The 23,391-nt window shown below is 39.4% G+C and overlaps 1 protein-coding gene across 4 annotated transcripts in view; it reads left to right on the top strand.

Moving 5' to 3' along the window:
- The window catches only part of LOC102151430 (uncharacterized protein C3orf20 homolog), a 98,062-nt gene that overhangs the window by 7,225 nt on the left and 67,446 nt on the right, over positions 1-23,391 (top strand). Inside the window, exons 3-5 of one of the 4 annotated variants that reach the window (XM_038558685.1) lie at positions 704-803; positions 12,261-12,488; positions 14,031-14,180. In XM_038558685.1, the coding sequence (XP_038414613.1) occupies positions 733-803; positions 12,261-12,488; positions 14,031-14,180 (449 nt within the window). In that variant the 5' untranslated portion in view covers positions 704-732. The other 3 variants (XM_038558688.1, XM_038558686.1, XM_038558687.1) reach the window with 3 other exon arrangements.

The raw sequence follows: 23,391 nt of genomic DNA, 5'->3' as shown, positions 1-23,391 counted from the left end.
TCACTGCCAGCCCTAAATTCACATACTCTGTGTCTAGAAATAAAGTGCTTCTTTTCCTCTAGTGTCCATGAAGTAGACAGGAACAGAACCCAAGTCTGCGGACTACCAATAAAATGTTCTCTCTTGAGAGATGGGATCTCGAGACTAGGGGATGCTGACGAAGCTCATCTGTAGGTCTGCAGTGTGTGTAGGATTCTTAAAAGTCCTCTAATACTTCAGAAGTCATCATAGGGATTTAATTCCTTGGGTAGAAGATTTGGTCCCATTTTAGTGCAAATCTCCTGAGGAGGAGTAATTCTTAAGCTAATTACTTATATTTTATATGAATGGATTTGGGTTCTTTTTTCTTTTTTAAAGGTTTATTTATTTGAGAGAGAGAGAGAGATTGTGTGTGTGTGCACGCTCAAGCGCTCAAGCATTCAAGCACAAGCTGAGGGGGGCAGATGGAGAGGGAGAGAATCTCAGACTCCCCACTGAGCATGAAGTCCAACTAGGGGCTCAATTTCATGACCCTGAGATCATGAACGGAGCCAAAACCAAGAGTTGGTAACTCAACTGACTGAGCTACCTAGGTGCCCCTAGATTTTAGTTCCTTTTTTAAGTAGGCTTGGGTAGACTAATGGCTGAGCAGGATTTATATAATGGGTAAATTTTTAAATATCCCCTTTAAGTTAATATTTGGTCGTGTTGTTGTTATTTCAAGGTTGGATCTTTCAACATCCTCATTCAAAAATGGAAATTCTGAAATGGAAGACAATCCTCAGTACTGCTGTGAAAAGACTACAAGAAGCCATCATTCAAATGTAGGGAGCCCTCTGCAATTTTTTTTTAAGATTTATTTATTTCAGAGATAGAACAGGAGAGAGAGAGTGCACACACACACACACATACAGAAGGGGAAGGGCAGAAGGAGAAGGAGAGAGAATCTCAGGTAGACTCCCCGCTGACCGAGGAGCCCCACACTGGGCTGGATCTCACAACCTGAGCCCAAACCAAAAGTCAGATGCTTAACCAACTGAGCCACCCAGGCACCCCTTCAATCTTTAGAATTGTATACTTTTATGAGGTATATGATGGGTAGATAGGCAAGAAGAGGTGCAAAGCCTGTGGGACCCTGGGCAAGTCACTCTGTCAATTTGCCTTGTATCTGTAATATGAAAAAAATGCATACTTGCATGCACACATAAACCCCTCTTTTCCTAGTAACTCACAGAAATAAATCACTGCAGTATACAACTTTATCCATTAGTCAGCCTTGTCAAGTGACCAGTACAGAATCCTATGTGAAAACAGTAGAGAGGAGAGAGAGAACAAAAGAAGTCAGGGAAAGAAGTGCCCACAATAGGAAAAGCTATTCTAAAGAAATATGAAACTAGTCCCTGTGTTCAAGAAACATGTCACCTAAACAAAGAAGAAGAAACATGTCATCTAAAATGAGAAACTAACCATCTCAGCAAGTTGTCTAACAATCAGCAGAGGATAAATGAAACAATTAGGATAAGAACCAGAGCAAGCATTGACAAAATATCTACTCTGGAACTAGACAATGGAGCTGATGCTTTTCATTTGTTATCTATACTACTTAGAATAACCCCATGAGAGAAAGGCAATTATCATCTCCATCTTACAGATGAGGAAACTAATGTGCCAGGAAGTGTGGCTATTTGTTGGGAGTCATACAGATAGAAAAAGGCAGAGCCAGGATGAAACCCAGGTCCATCCAAAGTGCACCGATGTTCATCAACCATGCTTTATTTTCATTCCAGTTTTCCACCTGGCCTTTGGTGTGAAAATAACCACTTATGCTTTGTGGAATGTCTTTTAAATGTGATACATGCTTAGTATTTAAAATACTTATTTAAGGGACACCTGGGTGGCTCAGTCTGTTAAGTGGTTGAGCATTTGCTTTTCAGCTCAGGTCGTGATTCTGGTGTCCATGTCCTCCATGGGGATGGAGCCCCATGTTGGGTGTAGAAATCATTAAAAAAATAGTAATAATAAACTTTACATAAAATAAAACAAAATAAAATTACATACAAAAAAGTAAATTGCAAAACGAGAAATGTTTAGATCAGAAGAAAATACATTTTAATACTGTTGATAAATCTAAATTGTTAAGAGAGATCTTGTAATGTGAAATTCTTTATTAGATTTTTCTAAAATACTGGCTTTTCCTGCTCTGGACAGGAATCAAACAGCTTGTGCAAGGACTAGGAAAAAAGTGACTGCAATCATCTGACTCAGTCTCTTTGATGGTGTCTTTCTTTTTAAACCCCTTTAAGGAATGGGAAAGACAGAGTAAGCCCAGAGCCCGGGCCTTGGTTAAGATGTTAGATCTTGTGCTGAAAATTCCTGGTGATTTAATAACAAAGAATAATTTCTAGTGAAATTTAATATTGAAATTAGTATTTAAATTTTTAAACTTTGTTTCACTGAAATTATTCTTTATTGGTTGAATCACCAGGGATTTTTACATTTAAATTAGTAAATTTAGGGACCCCTGGGTGGCTCAGTGGTTGAGCATCTACCTTCAGCTCAGGACGTGATCCCACAGTCCTGGGATCCAGTCTCACATCAGGGTCCCCTGCATGGAGCCTGCCTGCTTCTCCCTCTGCCTGTGTCTCTGCCTCTCTGTGTGTCTCTCATGAATAAATAAATAAAATCTTTAAAAATAAATTAAAAATAAATGAATTAGTAAATTTACTATATTGGTAGATTTAGTATCTAAATTTACATCATATTAAAATTATTATTTTAAAACACCTATGCTTAGGGGTGCCTGAGTGGCTCAGTCAGTTGAGAATCTGACTCTTGATTTCAGTTCTGGTCATGATCTCAGGTTTGTGAGACTGAGCTTCACATGGAGCTCTGCATGGACTGTGGAGCCTGCTTAAAATTCTTTGTCACTCTCTGCCTCTCCTGGCTCCTGTGCACTTCCTCTCTCTCTCCCTCAACTATGCATAGTATATAAATTAACTTTTATTGTGCAGTTATCAATGTTTTGTTTTAAGATTTCTCCCCCTAGTTTCTATAACTGGAAAAATCTTTCCTCATGCTAAAATTAGATAAACCTACTCTATTTTTAATTTCTTTTTTTTGCATTTAGTTGGAAATTTTGTTGTGTGTGGTATGAAGATTCTAGCTTTCTTTCTTCCATGCTAGTAATTATTGAGTGCTAATAATAATAGCTAATGTTTATCGAGTGCTTGTCTTATATAAGCCACTACACAAAGCAATTTACATGCCTCCATAAGTCACTGCTTTTATGCCACGGTCAGAAAGCTAGTGAATGGCGGAGCTGCTATATACTCTCAGATTTGTCTGATACCAAGGGCTGAGCACTATCATCACTCTGGAGCCACATATTGAATACATTCTGTGTTATCCCCTGATTTGAGTTCTCAACTTAATCATACCTTCAGTCTTACATACATTAAAGTCTGCTTTTGAGCTGTCTATTCTATTTCATTGATCTGCCTAATTGAGTTTTCATCTATCTCAAGAATTCAGATTATACAATATGAGAGAGACAAGCAGAATGTTAAGAAAGGGAGCTTGAAGCCAGCCAAATTTATTGGGCTACAATCCCAGCTCCATCCACGCATGTGATCTTGGGACAGGCATCTAATTTTCTCTTTGCCTTATTTTCCTCATATGTAAAATGTAGTTCCTCTAACTACCTTCTAGAGTAGTTGTAAAGCTTCCTAGCACATTCAAAGAGGATGTGCTTGGAAAGGAATGAAGAGGCATTCAATAACTGTTAGCTATCACCATCTTAATAATATCTGATACAACGAACTTCCTCTGGTTACTATTTCAACATCAAAAACAGCTTAAATAATTTCACCAATTTATTCTTCCAGGTGAACTTAGAATTAGTTTTTCAAGTTTAAAAAGACCTCAAGTGATAGGAGCAGGCACTGTATTTTAGGGGTGGGGGGGACTTATAGGTAGTATAAGAACTCCCTGTACTTTCCACTCAATTTTTCTGTGAACCTAAAACTGCTCTAAAAAATAAAGACCAGGGGATCCCTGGATGGCTCAGCAGTTTAGCGCCTGCCTTCGGCCCAGGGTGTGATCCTAGAGTCCCAGGATCGAGTCCCACGATGGGCTCCCTGCATGGAGCCTGTTTCTTCTTTCTCCTGTGTCTCTGCCTCTGTGTGTGTGTCTTTCATGAATAAATAAATAAAAATCTTTTAAAAAATAAATAAAGACCAAAGCAAAAATTGAAAGAAAAAAAAAACTTGGAGTCAGAACATCTAGATTCATTAGTCAATGGCGTGGGATCTTGTGTAAGTCTCTTGAACTCCCTGAACCTCTGCTCCTTTAGTCATTTAGGGATAATAACATGTCTTCTGCTTACCACAGCAGGTAGTTGTGACTCAGTATATATAAGCGTACTTTGCAGACACTGAAGCACTAAGCAAGCAAAAACCATTTTTTAATAACCCAGTACCGTCAGAAGTGGTTTATTGAAACAAGCCTAGAACCAAGAAGAGATGGCTTGGCAGAGTAGATGGAGGAGGTGAATTTAGCTGGCACACAGCACCAAGGATGAGTATGGTGCTGTTATACATCACCCATAGTAATAAACTATGTTAAAGGAGTGGTTTTTTAACAGTGAGAATTGCTAATGTTGGTAGAAATTCATTCCCAAGGCATTTATCATATACAGAATCCAAGCTTTAAAAAGAACTCGTGTAATTTTACAGTGTGTGCATTACAAAGCATTTCTGCAAGAAAATCAGCCAAATTATAACATCCCTTGGTTCCCAGGGTAAGAGATAGAGCATGTAGATTTAAAAAATGATTGCTGGATGAAATGCAATTTTAAGCAAATCAGAACTATTGGCATTTGTACCCTACCAAATTTCTATCACATTTGCTCAACACAGAACATTGTAGAAGTTTAATATCAAGTCAGACCTAGGGAAATTAGAGAAGAAAGAATCTTCTGTAGCTCCATTGGCAGGTGCCAAATAGACTCTCTTTTCTTATCACTGGAAGACTAGTCTGACAAATGTAGTGAACCCTCCCATCCCAGACCAGATCCCAAAGTGCTCCTTACAGCAGAGCACATCCTCCACAGTGGAGCCTGAATCAGATCTCTGGGCTGTGACTAGTGAAGGTCTAGTCTTCTGATTTTATTCATATTTACTATTATGGCATGGTGGTACAAAAGCATTAGGCTAGGAATCCCATGCTTGCTTCTAGCCCTGTCCCTGCCGTTTCTTATTTGTGTGACCTGGGGTACAAGAGGCAATGTCTGTAAAGGTACAGAGCTTGAGCTTTGTAGTTCACAAAAATTTCATGCTCCCATTTGCCAACCGTGTGACTTGGGGCACTTATTCTGCTTCTCAAAGCTTTACTTTTCTTATAGAAGATGGAGGTCCTACTAAAATGTACCTCATAGGGTTATTGAAAACATTACATGAAATCATGGGGTTAAATAACTTAGCACAAACTGTAGAATATAGTGATTGTTTGATAAACAGTAACCATTATTTAGGATTTATCAATTCCTTTTTCTGTGCTTTGGCTCCATCTGTAAAATGGAATGAGACATTGTTCAAGCATCCTTCAGTTCTTAGAGTCAGTGAATGCCCTCACTATATTGAATTTAGCTTAGATTCCTAGGCAGTTTTGATTTGAGATGATTCAAGATGTAGTTACCTTTCTATTCCAGCCTCTCTCTTAAAGTGGTCCAGATGCCAGAGGGCTGGGATAATTGGGTAACTTCTGACTTAGAGAAGGATTCTTTTGTAAGCCCCAACAATGACTTTTCCTGGGAATGACCAATCACCCAAAACTTCCAAGAAACCTTTTATGCAAATATTAGGGCTCCTTTGTTGAACTAATCAATTTGGTGATAATTATCACCTGCTGGAGAATCCAGAGGTCAACTTCTGACCCTCAGGCAAGAGGAAAGCAAAATCACCCACTGCTAGTTTCTTGAGAAAAGGCAGAGAAGGGCAGCCTTTTGTTGGGAGAGAGGCTGGTTTGTCTTTACACAATAACCAATACTCCTTGTCTAGAGTCTTGTTAAAGGGATTAGAAAAGGAAGCACTTACTACTTTTAAAGGAGTTATGAGGAACTTCCCCAAATAATGGTTGCCCACTGGCATTCATATAAAGTAGGAGATTTTGCATGAGAGTTTTTTGCACTATAACTTTGTATCTTGATTTCTGGCCTTGCAGGTAAGGAGGGGGAGCATGCCTTTGTTTTCTCCCAATGTTTATAACTATTTACACTTTAGAGGCATACTTACCTTTCTTAATAATCTGAAAGGTCCATTTGTAGAGAGTTACAGAAAAATGGAATCATGTTTCCGCATTGAATGAAAAGGGCCAAGATGTGGGCCGGGTTAATGGTCATTAGATTCAGGTTTTCAATTGGTTTATACATGTGTGTTGTTAGGCTGACATCCTGCCAGCGTTTGATGCTCATAAATGGAGTGGCATATGTGTGTTCTATGTGGAGAAGAGTGGCAATTTATAATTGCTCTTTTATGAGAACAGAGGAAGGAGAAGGAAAGCAAAACAAGAAACAAATGGCAAGAGAAACCAGTTGTTTTAATCAAGCATTTCCATTTTTGAGTGGTAGATCTGGTCTTTGCCCAACCTCCTGGCTCTGGTTCCTTTCTCACAGGACTTGCTGAGAAGTCCCCCACCCCCCCTTCTGAGAGGGGCAAGCAACCCTTGCTGGTTGCTAGGGACTCCCATCCCCAGCACCTCCTGTGCCAACAGCACTATGGCTATTATACCTCTCTCTCCCTCCATTACTCAGCTCTGTTATTCCCAATTACTTTTTTTCATCATCATAAATGTACTCTTTAGTCCTCCCATCTCCTATTTCACCCACCCCGCCTCACCCCACCCCTCTCTGATAACCGCCAGTTTGTTCTTTAGAGTTAAGAGTCAATTTTTTTGGTGTGCCTCTCTCTTTTCCCTTTGATTGTTTGTTTTGCTTCTCAAATTCCACATATAAATGAAATCATATGGCATCTGTCTCTCTGATTTATTTTACTTACCATTATATTCTCTAGCTCTATCCATGTTGTTGCAAAGTAGATTTCATTCTTTTTTATGGCTGAATAATATTCTGTTATGTATATACCACATATTCTTTATCATCTACTGATGAATGGGCTGCTTCCATAATTTGGCTATTGTAGATAATGCTGCAATAAACGTCAGGATGCATGTATTTCTTTGAATTAGTGTTTTTGTATTTACAATTTATAATTTGTATTTGTAAATACCCAGTAGTGTGATTGATTCCTGAATCATAGAGTGATTCTATTTTTTTAATTTTTTGAGGAACCACCATACTGTTCTCCACAATAGCTACACCAGTTTGCATTCCCACCAACAGTGCATGAGGCTTGCTTCTCTACCACATCCTGTCAACACATGTTGTTTTTTGTGTTTTTGATTTTAGCCATTCTGACACATATGAGAATCATGGTAGTTTTGATTTGCATTTTCCTGGTGATGAGTGATGTTGAGCATCTTTTCCATGTGCCATCTGTATGTCTTAATTGGATTATTTGTGTTTTGGGTATTGAGTTATATCCTTTCTTTATAGATTTTGGATACTAACCCTTTATTGGATATGTAATTTGCAAATATTTTCTCCCATTCCATAGGTGGTCTTTTAGTTTTGTTGATTGTTTCCTTTGCTGTGCAGAAGCTTTTTATTTTGACATAATTCCAATAGTTTATTTTTGCTTTTATTTCTCTTGCGTCAGGAGACATAGCTAGAAAAATGTTGCTATAGCCGATGTCAGAAAGATTACTACCTGTGCTCTCTTCAAGGATGTTTATGATTTCAGATCTTTAATACATTTAGATCTTTAATAAATTTTGAGTTTATTTTTGTGTATGGTATATGAAAGTCATCCAATTTCATTCTTTTGCGTGTTACTGTTCAGTTTTCCCAACACTGTTGAAGAGACTTTTTTCCATTGTATATTCATTCCTCCCTTGTCAAACAAGGGAGGAATGATATATATATACATATATATATACACACACACACACACTATATATATATATATATAGTATACAATATATATATACACCACATATATATACATATATGTATATTGTATACTATATATATATGTATATATATATATATATATATATACACCACATCTTCTTTATCCATTCATCTATGGATGGGCATATCAGCTCTTTCCATAGTTTGGCTATTGTGGACATTGCTGCTATGAACATTGGGGTGCATGTGCCCTTTTGGATCATTATATTTATATCTTTGGGGTAAATACCCAATAGCAAAAAATAATAATAATACCCAATATCACAATTTCTGGATTGTACAGTAGATCTATTTTTAACTTCTTGAGGACTCTCCATGCTGTTTTCCAGGGTGGCTATACCAGCTTGCATTCCCACCAACAGTGTAAGAGGGTTTCCCCTTTCTCTTCATCCTCACCAACATTTGTTGCTTCCTGATGTGTTAATTTCAGTCATTCTGACTGATGTGAGGTGGTATCTCATTGTGGTTTTGATATGTATTTCCCTAATGCCGAGTGATGTTGAGCATTTTTCGTGTGTCTGTTGTTTATTTGTATGTCTTCTTTGGAGAAACATCTGTTCATGTCTTCTGCCCATTTCTTGACTGTATTATTTGTTTTTTGGGTGTTGAGTTTGATAAGTTCTTTATAGATCTTGAATACTAGCCCTTTCTCTGATATGTCATTTGCAAATATCTTCTCCCATTCTGTAGGTTGCCTTTTAGTTTTATTGAGTATTTCCTTTGCTGTGCAGAAGCTTTTAATCCTGATGAAGTCCTTGTAGTTCATTATTACTTTTGTTTCCCTTGCCTTTAGATATATGTCTAGCAAGAAGTTGCTGTGGCTGAGGTCAAAGGCGTTGCTGCCTGTGTCTCTTCTAGGATTTTAGTGGATTCCTGTCTCACATTTAGATCTTTCATCCATTTTGAGTTTATTTTTGTGCGTGGTATTAGAAAATGGTCCAGCTACATTCTTCTACATATGGCTGTCCAATTTTCCCAGCACCATTTGTTTATGAGATTGTTTTTTTTCCTTTGGAAATTCTTTCCTGCTTTGTCAAGATTAGTTGACCATAGAATCTGGGTTCTCTCTTCTCTTCCATTAATCTATGTGTCTGTTTTTGTGCCAGTACCATACTGTCTTGATGGTGATATTATAAATTTGTAATATAGCTTGAAGTCTGGCATTGTGATGCTATCAGCTTTGGTTTTCTTTTTCAACATTTCTCTGGCTACTCAGGATCTTTTCTGGTTCCATGCATATTTTAAGATTATTTGTTCTAACTCTGTGAAAAAATGTCAATGGTATTTTGTAATGTAACTTGTAATCTGAAATTGTGTTACTTCCAGTTTTGTCCAATTGCTTATTTTTTTTAAAGAAAATTTAAAAAGTGGGGCTTGAATTCATGACCCTGAGATCAAGAGTCACATGCTCTACTGACTGAACAGTTAGGTGCCCCATCCAATTACTTATTTTTAATCCCTTAAAAAATTTCCTTTTAGGGGATCCCTGGGTAGCTCAGAGGTTTGGCGCTTGCCTTCAGCCTAGGACGAGATCCTGGAGAACGAGGATAGAGTCCCACGTCCGGCTCCCCCTCATGGAGCCTGCTTCTCCCTCTGCCTGTGTCTCTGCCTCTCTCTCCCTTTCTCTGTGTATCTCATGAATAAATAAATAAAATCTTTAAAAATAAGTAAATAAGTAAATAAGTAAGTAAGTAAATAAATAAATAAATAAAAATTTTCCTTTCAGCATAGCTCTTCTCATACCCCAAATTCTACACTCAACCAATAAATGCACAAGTATGCATACATACACCCACACATACGCACAGACTAATTTTTCCAAACACTCCAAGACCCTTATTGAGAGATGCCAGCTCAATTTTAGGAATTTTCAAGTGCACCCTAAAATGAAAACCACTGAGGATTCCTGTTTGAATATGCTCTGAATCTGAAGGGACTTGCTGAGGGCCACCTTAGATATTCTTTTTATCCTGTTTCTGAGGTTTGTTTGTTTTGCATTCCACTCTCTACCCATGTTAGAAATGCCCAAACTGCTAACTCTTCTCTGAGAAGGTAGCTCCCACTTCTCCTAGTTAGAGTCCTGACATTTCTGATTATTCTCAAGTGTTGGTCATGGATCTGCCCAATTCCATCCCCACATTCTTTCTTTTTTTTAAGATTTTATTTATTTATTCATGAGAGACACAGAGAGGGGTAGAGACATAGGCAGAGGGAGAAAAGCAGGCCATGCAAGGGGTCTGAGGTGGGACTCGATCCCGGGACTCCAGAATCATGCCCTGAGTAGCTGGGACCAAAGAGTAGACGCAAAGCCAGTCTCTGGCTGTTAAACAGGTGATGTTGGGCTCCAAGACAGCCAAGGATGTCTTTAGTATATGACCTCTGCTTTCCCATCCTGATTCCGGAGTCTTCTTTTTTTTTTTTTTTTAAGATTTTATTTATTTACTCATGAGAGACACAGGGAGAGAGAGAGGAGGAGACAGAGGCAGAGGGAGAAGGCAGGCTCCATGCAGGGAGCCGGATGTGGGACTTGATCCTGGGTCTCCAGGATCATGCCTTGGGCTGAAGGTGGCATTAAACTGCTGAGCTACCTGGGCTGCCCTGGAGTCTTCTTCTAATGCCATGTTGCCAACAGCTTCTACTTGGCATGCTTGGATGCACGAGTGTATGAACACACGTGTGTGTGTGTGTGTGCACGCATGTGAGTATATATGTGTGTGCATACCTGTGTGTGCATATGTGTTGAGGGCAGGAAACTGGGTAAGAAGTAGGAAGGTCTGCTTCATTGGCTGACCCTCAGATACAGAAAATGTGAATCTGCATTTTATACTATGGCCACAGCTCCTATAGCCCCTGACAGTAGGAATATGAGGAGCAGTCTCATGAAGTGAAGAGAGTAGAGAATTTGGAGTTGATATGAATGACATCGCATCCTGGCTTTATCGTGTAGATACAAAACTCAGGCACTCTCTAGAATGAGTATAGATAGCACCTATCTCTAGGAATGTATGAATTTTGCCCATGGAAGATACCTAGTGAATATTTACGAATGGTTTAATGAATGTTCCAAGGGAGCTACCTTAATTTCAGGGTCTCTGTCTGAAATGTAGAACATAGATAGTTTCATATTTACCTATCCTTTCTTTCTACCACCTTATTATTAATAAACATATATGTATATGTTCTTCACCAAATTGTAAAAAAGAAACAGCTAGTATATTTAGAAGGCATGCTAAATACTGGGATCTATGCCTAGAGGTCTGTGTGCATCAATTAACCAGAGATTCCCTACATTTCTGTGAGGTATTGTTATTCCCATTTTGCAGAAGAAAAACAACACGACTCAGAGGAATTTAGTATTTTGTATACTTTTTATACTTCCAAGAGGTAGCACCAGTGTTTACCTCAGGTCTTGTCCAAAGCCTGTCCTGTATTGTGCTGTTCCTATGGGGCTACTTACTAGTCCTGCATTTGCTGCAGCCTCTAGTACAGTGTTTCATACACAGCAGATCCTCAAGAACTGTTTAAAAATGGTAGGCACACGGGACACCTGAGTGGCTCAGCCATTTAGCGGTTTAGCATCTGCCTTTGGTCAAGGGCGTGATCCCGCAGTCTCGGGATTGAGTCCCGCATCGGGCTCTCTGCATGAAGCCTGCTTCTCCTCCCTCTGCCTATGTCTCTGCCTCTCTCTGTGTGTGTCTCTCATGAATAAATAAATAAAATCTTTTAAAAAATAAAAAATATAATAAAAATGGTAGACACTCAATAAACATTTGACTGAGGATTTCCAAATCCAGCTGTCCAGATCTAAGGAAGCCTACTAGATTGACAGTAGTAAAGTCACAGCCATTTACGCACCCTCCAGCCCTTGATAAGATCAGGAAATAGCTAGTTCTTGAATTTTTCTTTTCTTTTTAGGTTTATTATTTATTTGAGCGAAAGAGTGTGAGAGCAGGGAGAGGGGCAGAAGGGGAGAGAGAGACAGAAGGGGGAGAGAGAGAGAGAGAGAGAGAGAGAGAGAGAGAGAGAGAGAGAGAGAGAGAGAAAGATAGAGGAGCAAACTCCCTGCTGAGTGTGGAGCTTACCATGGGGCTTTATCTCAGGACCCTGAGATCATGACCTGAATCAAAATCAAGAGTCAGATGCTCAGCCAACTGAGCCACCCAGGTGCCCCATTGAATTGTTTTCTCTTGAACAGAAAAGCAGAGGAAGCAAAGCTTAAAAAAGAAGGATTCAACAAACAACTCATCCTATGCCACTATAATGATCCAAAAGATATGATAAACGTGAACCACAGTTCCAAAGTTTCTCAATGTTTCTGGCTAGAGCTGCTGAAGAGAAAGCCCAAGATGCCAACGGTCAAAGAGGCTGACCCAGAGATGAAGAAGTTCCATTATGCGCTGGTAGATGGCTCCTCTCTGACCTAATATCCTTTTGACATTCCAAGGGGAAAAGAGGATGGAGGGAGCGAGCCAGGCATGATGGAAGGGAGTGATGGGTAGGGTATTTCTGTCTCAGCAGAAAATCACATTGGAAAAGGAAGTCAGGTTCCTTATGGTTTATTCAGTCTTTTTCTCCCAAGGGTCCACATTCTCTCCCGCTGGGGACAAGAGAAGTCAAATCAAGAAAGAGGCTGGGGCAAGTTCTCCAGTTTGCTAGCCTTAGTTCTATTTAAGGGAACCTCTGGTTGTAGCTGGTATTTCTGTGAAGCACCTAAGGGCTCACTCACATGGTTCTGAGAAAATGAGTTCTCCTTCACTTTACTGATTAGTACAGAGAACCACATGGGGATTTAGCATCAGGAGGATCTACCCTAGAGACAAAAGAGATTTTCTCTCTTCCCTAGAGAAAAGAGATTTCCTACAAATCCAAAATGAAAAAGATCTCAAAAGGTTGGTACAGCTAGGTTTTGTGAACTTGTTTACATATCCATAATAGTCCCTCAGCCCTCCTTTGCTCTTATGTGTCCTTAGATGTTGGCAGGGAGACACAATCCTCCTGCTGTGTGCTGTAGGGCCATAGTGGATATCGATGGGCAACTTTGGTTTCCAGTCACTTTTCCACTAAAAGGACCAGTCTGACCAGACTTCCTTGTTAGTATTCACAAGACTAGTTTCAAAGAATTGGGGGCTAAAATGAGGGTGCCAAGAACTGATGGTTATCGGAGGGGTGGTGGGTGTGGGGAGGAGGGTGGGATGGGCTAAATAGGTGATGGGGATTAAAGAGGGCACTTCTGATGAGCACTGGGTATTGTATGTACATGTTGAATTACTAAATTCTACACCTGAAACAAATAAATAAATAAGTAAATAAATAAATAAATTATTTGAGGGTGCAAATAATGTAGACAAATGGGAAGAACATGCAAGTGGGAGTCAGGGAACCTGGCTGCTGACCTGGCACTACCATTATTATCCTCAGTGACTATGGGAAAGTGAGTCACCCTCTTTGGACTTCTTGTTAGCTTATCTGTAAAGAGCTGATTTAAAAAATCAAATTGGTGTCCCTGGGTGGCTCAGTTGGTTAAGTGTCTGCCTTTGGCTCAAGTCATGATCCCAGGGTCTTGGGAATGAGCCCCACCTCAGGCTCCCTGCTCAGCGGGGAGCCTGCTTCTCCCTCTCTCTCTGCCCCTCCCCCTGCTAGCGCTCTCTATGTCAAATAAATATATAAAATATTTTTTAAAAATTAAATTGGAGGGGATCCCTGGGTGGCTCAGCGGTTTAGCGCCTGCCTTTGGCCCAGGGCGCGATCCTGGAGTCCCGGGATTGAGTCCCACGTCGGGCTCCCGGCATGAAGCCTGCTTCTCCCTTCTCTGTGTCTCTGCCTCTCTCTCTCTATGTCTATCATAAATAAATAAATCTTTAAAAAAAATTAAATTGGATGTGGGTTAACATCATTCCAAATAAGAATAAGTATTACCATCATTGTTTTTTTTTTATCAGTATGAGTTCCTTAACCTGTATTTTATCTATCCTTCTGGCCGTCTAGCTATCTGCCAAAGTTACTCTGCCCTCCCTGGGGGTGGCACATACACCAACATATTCAGTGATTTGCCAAATCAAGTTATCCTTGGAACCTTCACGCCTTTTGGATGTGGTAACATTTCTTTTCCTAATGGGTATGTGAGATGCCAGACAAACTAGAATCTGTGGGTAGGCCGAGGGGTGGAGCAAGAGCTAAATCCCAACAGAGGGGAAGGACAGGAAAGTGATCTTTCACATGATCAACCTCACTGGGAAAACAGATAAGGAAAATGAAACATACGCATGTGTTCACAGCAGCTCTAGATACAGACTGACAAGTTGTAACAGGCCGAAAGAGTCCAATTGTGCCATCTGTGGAGTGATGCTGTGGCTCTCAAGAGCAGAGGGACCTGAATGAAGGGAAGGCCCCAAGAATGCAAACTGCTGGGAAGTGAAAGAGGGAGATTTATTTAGGTGAGCCAGGTATCAGCTGGGCCTCTCTGTCCCCTTAAGAATGTGATCACGCTGGCAGCACACCATCCCATGCCCTTAGAAGGTCACATCCAGGGCAACCCAGGTGGCTCAGCGGTTTAGCACTGCCTTCAGCCCAGGGCCTGATCCTGGAGACCTGGGATCGAGTCCCACATCAGGCTCCCTGGGTGGAGCCTGCTTCTCCCTCTACCTGTGTCTCTGTGTGTGTGTGTGTCTCATGAATAAATAAATAAAATCTTAAAAAAAAAAAAAAAAAAAAAAGGCAGCTCCGGTGGCGCAGCGGTTTAGCGCCCCCTGCAGCCCAGGGTGTGATCCTGGAGACCCTGACTTGAGTCCCACGTCGGGCTCTCTGGGTGGAGCCTGCTTCTCCCTCTGCCTGCAGTCTCCGCCTCTCATTCTCTCTCTGTGTCTCTATGAGTAAATAAATAAAGTCTTTAAAAAAAAAAAAAGAAGGACTCACTGAACCTTAAAAAAAAAGTTACATCCCCCCCAAGAATGCTGCAGAATTCTTAAGGGTTATGATCTGGTGTCTCCTCTGACTTTGGTACTCTGTCTCCTCTGAATCTTGTTCTCCACTCTCTTGTAACTGTGAGTTTATTTTGACTTTCTTTTGATGTGAACCAATTTTTTTAAATCGCTTTTTTTTTTTAATTTTCCATAAATACCACTCAATGGAGGCCTCTGTGAGGATGGCTGAATTTGTTGGTAATTTGGGTCACAGGTAGCTTACTGCTTAGTGCATCAAACATCTCAAATGAAGTGTAAAATGTAGGAATGTGTTCCTTTTTAATAAAGATTTCATTTATTTATTTGAGAGAGAGAGAGAGCATACAAGTGGGTGGAGGAGTAGAGAGAGAGGGACAAGCAGACTCCGTACTGAACTGAGTGTAGAGCCTGATGCAGGGCTCCATCCCACCATCCTGAAATCATGACCTTAGCTGAAATCAAGAGTCGGATGCTTAACTGACTGAGCCACCCAGGTGCTCCTGTAGGAATATGTTCTTAAAAGTGGTTCATCTATCCAACATGTTGTCCAATTCTTCATTTTCCTCTCCAAGATCCTCTTTTCTTCTTATCCTATTTTAGGAGCCCCTCTTTCCTTTCATTCCCCACCCTCCAAATCCATCCATTTTCTTAATGAAAGAGAAGTTCAGGTCTTTATAGCTATATGCCCAACCAATTAACATTTGTATATTCAGGCACTTAGCTAACAATCCGGATAAGTCATCCTGGGAGTAGGCATGAGGAGATAGAAGAGGGATCAAAGAAGGAGTGAGGTTATTTTTATTGCCACACCATTGCTACCATACGTCTCATTCATTCATTTGTGTATTTCTCCTTTCCTTCATTCCTTTTTTTTTTTAAGATTTTATTTATTTATTCATGAGACACACAGATTGAGAGAGGCAAAGACATAGGCAGAGGGAGAAGCAGGCTCCATGCAGGGAGCCTGATGTGGGACTCGATCCCAGGACTCCAGGATCATGCTCTGGGCTGAAGGCAGGCACTAAACTGCTGAGCCACCCAGGTGTCCCATCCTTCATTCCTTTAGTAAATATTTATTGACCATCTATCACATGTCAGACACTCAGAGAATAATACAAAGGTCCTGTTTGTCAGGAGATGTGTTACAGGAACACTGAAAAGCAATATTTAGAAAGGGAAATAAATGCATAAAGTTGAAACAAAAAGGTATCTGTAGAAACTATTTATATTCATTGATTCAACAAACATTTGCAGAGGACCTACTGGTGTGAGCACTATTTAAGCACAAGGGATGTAGCAGAGACTAAAACAAAGTCCTGTCCTTATATAGCTTACATTTTAGTGAAGGCAGACAGTAAAAACAAACAAATATACACCATATCAGGTGATAAAGAGGACTTTAAAAAAATCAATTATTAAGCTGGATAAGGGGAAGTAGATTCGTGGGAATAGGAAGTTGCTATTTTGTACTGATGGCTAAAGAAGAACTCTTTGATAAAGAGCCATTTGAGCAGAAACCTATGGTAATGTGGGGCATACCATGCTGTCAATAGGGAAAGTGGTCTAGACCGAGGGAAAAACCAAAAGTATGAGCATATTTAACAAATCCAAATTAAACCATGATCTCTGGAATGCTGGCTCCCAGAAAATGTCACCAAAATATCAACCCGATGAGAAGACAAAGATGAATTTATTCTAACCAAGGGAAGGGAGATGGAATCTTCATAATTTCCTGTGAGTGGAGAGGCCAACCCAAAAATCTACTGGCTGAGGAATAAGGTCTTCTTATCATGGATACAAATTTTAGTCCACATGTTCAAATAAGCAGGAAATACAACTTCATTTTTTAAACCCTCAATTTAATTTCTAGGTATATTTCTAGGCAGAAACTTAAAATGCTGGTATCCATGCCCTAAGAGTTTATTTCAGTTCCAAGGAGCTGATGAAATGAGAAGACATTAGTGGTTGGGGAACTGTTTTGTTCTTAAACATCTTCATTCCAAATGGTCTGCAGTGATTGGTCTCTGAAGCTCATGGGTGCATCCCTCTGACTCTAGTTATAAGGTCTTTCAAGACCAAACTCTTTCTCAGATGCTTTCACATCCTTCTCAGCACACAGGAAACATTTGTCTGGCTCTGTCTTATGCTGAACATGGGAAAATTGAGACTGTCCTACTCCCATCCATGTAGAGCCCCATGCAGTATCTATTCTCTTACTCTTGAATTATGTTGAGCCTGAGGTCAGTTCCAAGGCTCACCACCTACCCAGACTTTCACATACCTCAAATTCACCTGGGGCCTCTACTGAGCTCCCCTTACCCCCACCCCATCCTGCAACTTGGCTTCAGGAGGATGGCACAGAGCTTTTTCTCTAAAGGTCTCTACTGCTGAACTCTCTTACCTCTGACATTCCTTTCCATGCCCACTCCTTCGGGGTGGGAAAATCTGCTCCTGACAGATTGCAGTCTCCCATATCCCTTTTGCCATGTGTCTAGAGTTCAGCTTTTTTACTCCAAAAGCCAAGAATTTGACACTTTTATTTTCACAACACTTTCCTGAAACCACAGGTGATGTTCAAGATCTACGTGAGTAGGAGAAGGCCATGGGTAAGGAGGAAAGACTGGGGAGAGGGTACAGTGCAAATTTCTCCCACTACATTACATAACATTCCCATTAAGGGTGATTAGTACATGAACAGTGTAAATACTTAGAATGTATATATGTGTGTGTGTGTGTGTGTATGTATATACATTTACATATTGTACCATAAAAACATGGCAATCTATACACAATATTTATAGTCATTTAGCAAGAAATATATATGCGTTATTGCTTTTATAATCATAAAAAATAAATATTATTTTAAAATTTATGTATATACATTGTGCCTATCCCATAGTATGGTTGTGAAGACCTAAATAAGACAAATTACTATGTAAGTTCTTAGGGCATCCTAAGATAGGGATGATAAGACAGAGATAAGTTTTGAATGTGATGGATATGTTTATGGCATAGAATGTGGTGACGGTTTCATGGATGTATACTTATCTCCCAAATCATTTAGTTGTATACATTAAATATGTACAGCTTTTGTATGTCTGTCATAACTCAAAGTGGCTTTTTTTTATATATAGATGGATGGATGGTTGGATGGATTGATGGATAGATAGATGGAAATAGGTCAATAGATAAAGATTTGAAAAGTTCACGAAATGGTGATGCTGTGTGGCAGGAAGAGGGGGCAGAGAGTGTGTGGAGTGGGGAGTCTTGAGACTACCAAGGCTGAGAATGTGTGCACATGTGACAGTGTACAGGCAGGAACAACACTGAGAGATGCCATCATAGGGACTATGAAATTATGTGTTTTAAAGTGTTATGGCTCTATACTGCTTTAGGAAATGTGCCATAAATGTGCCATAGCTAATATTTCTTTGTAAAGTCAGAGATGGTTAAGTGTAGAGATACAATACTAAGAATGGAGTCTGACCTGGAAGACCTATACTGTTCTTAATAATACTGGAATTTCTATCTGTCCTTGGAAATTGCCCATGAGGATCTTGATCTCAACTTCTTATCCCAGTGATATTCCTGAACCTAACCGGTGCCTGATCCAAAGCTCCCCCTGCTTTCCACCTGCAGCTTTCCCCAATTCGAATCCCTCCCTATCTCATATTTCGGAAATCAGGAAAAGGAGGGAAAGGTATGCCACTAGGTGTCAGAGTAAGGAGAGAGGTAGCCTAAAGGAGTCAGGTAACAATGTCAAAATGTCCACAGCCAAACAAGTGCAGGAGGCAGAAGCTGCAGGTCTTTTTCAAGACCACCACCTTCAGCAGGTGTTAATTTATTGTTGGTTGTCTGGGGCTGCCATTACAAATTGCCATAAACTGGGTGACTTAAAGTAATAAAAAGTTATTCTCTGGAGTTCAGGAGGACAACAGTCAGAAATCAAGGTACTGGCAAGGTTGATTCCTTCTGAAGGCTCCGAGAGAGTATCCATGCTATGTAGTTCTCCTAGCTTCTGGTGGTTGCTGGCAATCCTTGGTGTTCCTTGGCTTGCAGACGATCACTCCAATCTCTACCTTTATTTTCATATTGCTTTTTTCTCTGTGACCTCTCCTCTTCTTACAAGGACACTAGCCATTGGATTTAGGACCCATTCTAAATCATCTTGAAGTCTTAAGTATATCTGCAAGCCCTATTTCCAAATAAAATGACATTCTGAGATTCAAGGTGACCAGGAATTTGGGAGGTACACTATGGCAACTCACAATAATTACTGTTCCTTTATATTTACCTTTATTTGAGATATTACGTACCCTCATACCTCTGCCTGCTCGCCGTCCATGTACTTAATTTCAGTTTAGTTGGTGATTCATATTTAAAGCACCACAGATGGAAAATTTTGACCAAAGTTAACTTAAATATATATATGCAGCAAATAAAAGAAAACCATAAAATATGGGCTTAAAAAAACATTTTCTAGCCTTCAAAGCTTTAGGAAGAGATTGACATTGTAGCCTATTCATATGACAGCTTTTCAGTGAACTAAGGCACCATGTCAGTAAACTCATCCTCCAGATTTGCTGAATTTGAATTTTTCTGAATGAGCCCTAATCTCTTATTTTCCCATCTTTTGTGTTTTGAATTCTCTTGATTTCAAGGTGATGGGAATTGAAGGTTAGGTCATCCAGAAAGCAAGATCCCCCTCGTCCCTTTTTAAAACCATTTCATAGATATGCTTTTATGTGTTTCTGGCATGTTAAGCATTTCATATGATGACCATGCTTTGGGTGAAGCCCCTTTCCTAACTGTTATGAGCCAAATCACCTGTTGAATGTGACAGAAGTTTACCAGCAAAAAGAGTATAGGTCCACAAAAAACTAAAAATAAATTTAAAAACTAATGCTTGATTCTCAAGATGCAAATAGAGAGAGACAGATGGGGCAGCAAAGTGCCTTGGTGAGTGGCATGTAAATACCTGCCCTCCATGTGTAGAGCCTTTCCCAACTTTGATGTTGAGATGAAAAGATGATGACAGAATCTGGAAGCATTTCAAAGGCAGAGAAAGTGCATACTTTCAAAAAACTCTTTCCCTCTCCCAGCCCTAGTAGCTCAACAGTTTCAAAAGAAAGATTAATAAATACTACCTAGTTTTATGGCATTTTAAATGAACATTTTATTCTGTGACACCACAAAGTGGAAAAGTAACAATTGCTTTCATGAAGTACAAATGTATTTTCACTCAGTTTTTCCAGGGATCATTAAAGTTAGATTCTTTGGAAATTGTTTCTGGAGAGCTCAGTTAAAACATCTCACCCTTATTGACTGCTAATATATATCGCTTTATGTTGAGGGCACTTTTTCATGTTTTCTCGTTTTCCCAGGAACTATCATGATTAGGTGTAATTCCTAGCTAAGGCAAAGTGAAGCTCAGAGAAAGTGGATAATGTTTCCCAGGCTACATGGTAGAGAAAAACATTGAAGTCAGTTTTCAGACTCTAACCCCAATGCTATTTTTCCTCTTTCCAACCTTTAATACATTGAAAGCTGAGAACACAACATATGAGTAATAATAAGAGTAGTAATAATCAGGGGCACCATAGTAGTACAAGTGGTTAAGCTTCCGACTCCTGATTTTGGTTCAGGTCGTGATCTCAAGGCTGTGAGATCGAGCCCCACATTGGGCTCTGCACTGGGAGTGGAGTCTGCTTAAGATTTTCTCTCTCCCTCTTCCTCTGCTCCTCCAATCCCCTTCTCTCTATCCTTCTCTTAAACAAAATAAAGAGTAGTAGTAATCATAAACATAATCATTTGGTAATAAGCATCGGTTAGATGTATCTAGCAATAGGTTGGAGCAACAGAGAAATTGGGCTTTGTGTATCTAGCAGGCTAAGTATCTAGCAGTATCTAGCAGGCTAAGCTCAGGCTTCTTGACAGGTAGCTATGTTCCAAAGCAGTAAGAGTAAAGATAAATCTCAGTGCATACACAATTTTCAAGTCTTCTCTAATATCATGTTTGCTAAGGACTCATTTGATTAAAGCAAGTCATGTGACCAAACCTAGATTCAAGGAGTGAAGAAATAGACATACTTTTCTTGGAAGAAGCTGCAAAATATTGTGGCCATTGTTGGAATTGATCACAAGGGCAACACTTGAATCTAAATTATGACTTCTCTCTTTCTCTGTATCTTTCCATCCCTGATTCTATTTTAATCAATTGCATGTAGTAGAATTTGAGAATCATGAATATATAAAATGATCACTTAACAGTATTAGTATGTTAACATCCAATCCCTCCTCTCAAGAATGTTCATGAAAATTTGCAACGATTGATTATCTTCTTTCTCCTGATTTTGGTCCAGATGTTCCTATATTCTCACTTGGAATTCTGTGTCATCCTCTGATTCCTTGCTATAGTCTGTAGATGATTCAACCTGGGTTGGTCATGCCCTTTTATTTCAGGTCTCAAGTACGTTATCTATAACTGCTCACAAAGTTCAGATACTATGAAATTTATATTGTGTTAATGATTTCTTTCCCTGTTTGGTATTCTATAGGATCCCTACATTCTTAACTGTCTGGAAATGTGAATTCTTCTTGGACTCACTAGAATATCTGTGAATATCTCCTAGAAATTGATATTTAAAACAATGATGGAAGTAATTTAATGGAATTCCCCAGGTATAGGCTAATGATGCTTTAAATACTTTTCCCTTTTGAAACTTGATGCTTCTTTTCTTCATGACAAGGTGTTTTGCAGCTCTAGCATTTGGAATTAACAGCTCTTCACCTGCTGCCTCATCCGGGGGTTTCACTATTAACTATTTCATAAAGACTTCCGTGTGGATTTTGTTGTCCAATGAGAGTTTGTATCAAAATGGAACTTGGTGACTTTGAAACTTTCAGAAGACCTTTTTCCTGTACTAGCCTCTTTCCAACCTCATCTCCTACCACTCACCCCCTTGTTTACTAAATTTCTGTCTCTCTTTGTGGTCTTCATAGCCTTTGTTTCCTGGGACTGAAAGTTCTCATCCCAACTCTTTGCAAGACGGGTTTCTTATCTTTCAGGTCTCAGTTTAAATGTCACCTCCCTGGAGAGAGCTTTTCTTTTTCCTTTTTGTTTAGATAGCTTTATTGAGAAAAATTATATTCTGTAAAACTCACCCATTTAAAGCACACAATTCAATGGGTTTTGTGGAGGTATATTTACAGGTTTTGGGAGGTATATTTACAGAGTTTTGCAACCATTACCATTATCTAATGTTAGAACATTTTCATTACCCTGAAAAGAAACCTTATACTAATTAGCATCCACTCACTCTTCAACACTCTCACCTCTAACTCTAGGCAGCTATTAGTCTACCTTCTGCCTCTATAGATTGGTCTGTTCTGGATATTTCATATAAATGGAATCATATAATATATGGTCTTTTGTGACTGGCTTTCTTCACTTACCATTAGGCTTTTAAGGTTCATCTATGTTGCAGCATGTGCCAAACCTCATTCCTTTTGACAGCCAAATAATATTCCATTGTATAGATATACTACCTTTCATTTCTTCATTCATCAGTTGGCAAATATTTGTGTTGCTTCCATTTTGGGTGCTACTATGAGTAATGCTACTGTGAACATTCACAGGTTTTTGTGTGGACATATGTTTTCATTGCTCTTCAATAGATAACTAGGAATGAAATTGCTGAGTTATATGGTAACTCAATTTTTAAACTTTTAAGGAACTTCCAGACTGTTTTCCAAAAGAAGCCTGTTCTGACCATCCATTTTAAGAAGGCCTCTCCTTTCCATTATTCTAGTGATGACTTTATTGTTTCTTAGCACTAATCATGATCTGAAATGAAATGTTCATTTATTGGGTCTATGGACTAGTATCTGAGCTCCATGTTGGGAGGGATCACTTATATCTTGTTCACTCCGTTGTTCCCAAATACTTACTATGTCCCTAGTATATAGTGAGTGCTTAATAAATGTTTGTTGAATGATTGAATAGTGAGTGAATAAGACTCTTGGGAATATTTGTGTCAAGCTATTGGGAATGGATGGTGGGGAGTGGGGAGGCTAGGATAGATGGAATTCTATAAAAACCAGTCATAGAAATTGTAATCAAAAAGGTTGTAGCAGTTAGAGGTTTTTTTTTTGTTTGTTTGTTTTGTTGCTGAAAGTAGAGTTAGGATCCTTTGCTATAGCAAATAATAGAAAATTCTACTCCAAATTATAGAGAGGATAGACTCTAGATACAGTATAATTTGTGATTTGGTCATGTCATGAAGGATCCAGATTCTTTTTTTTTAAGATTTATTTATTTATTCATTCATTCATTCATTCATTCATTCATGAGAGACACACAGAGAGAGGCAGAGACACAAAAAGATG

This window comes from Canis lupus, chromosome 15 (assembly GCF_011100685.1).
Source record: "Canis lupus familiaris isolate Mischka breed German Shepherd chromosome 15, alternate assembly UU_Cfam_GSD_1.0, whole genome shotgun sequence".
Taxonomy (NCBI): domain Eukaryota; kingdom Metazoa; phylum Chordata; class Mammalia; order Carnivora; family Canidae; genus Canis; species Canis lupus.
Note: the sequence above shows the minus strand (reverse complement) of the source record. Positions and strands in the feature narration are given on the sequence as shown.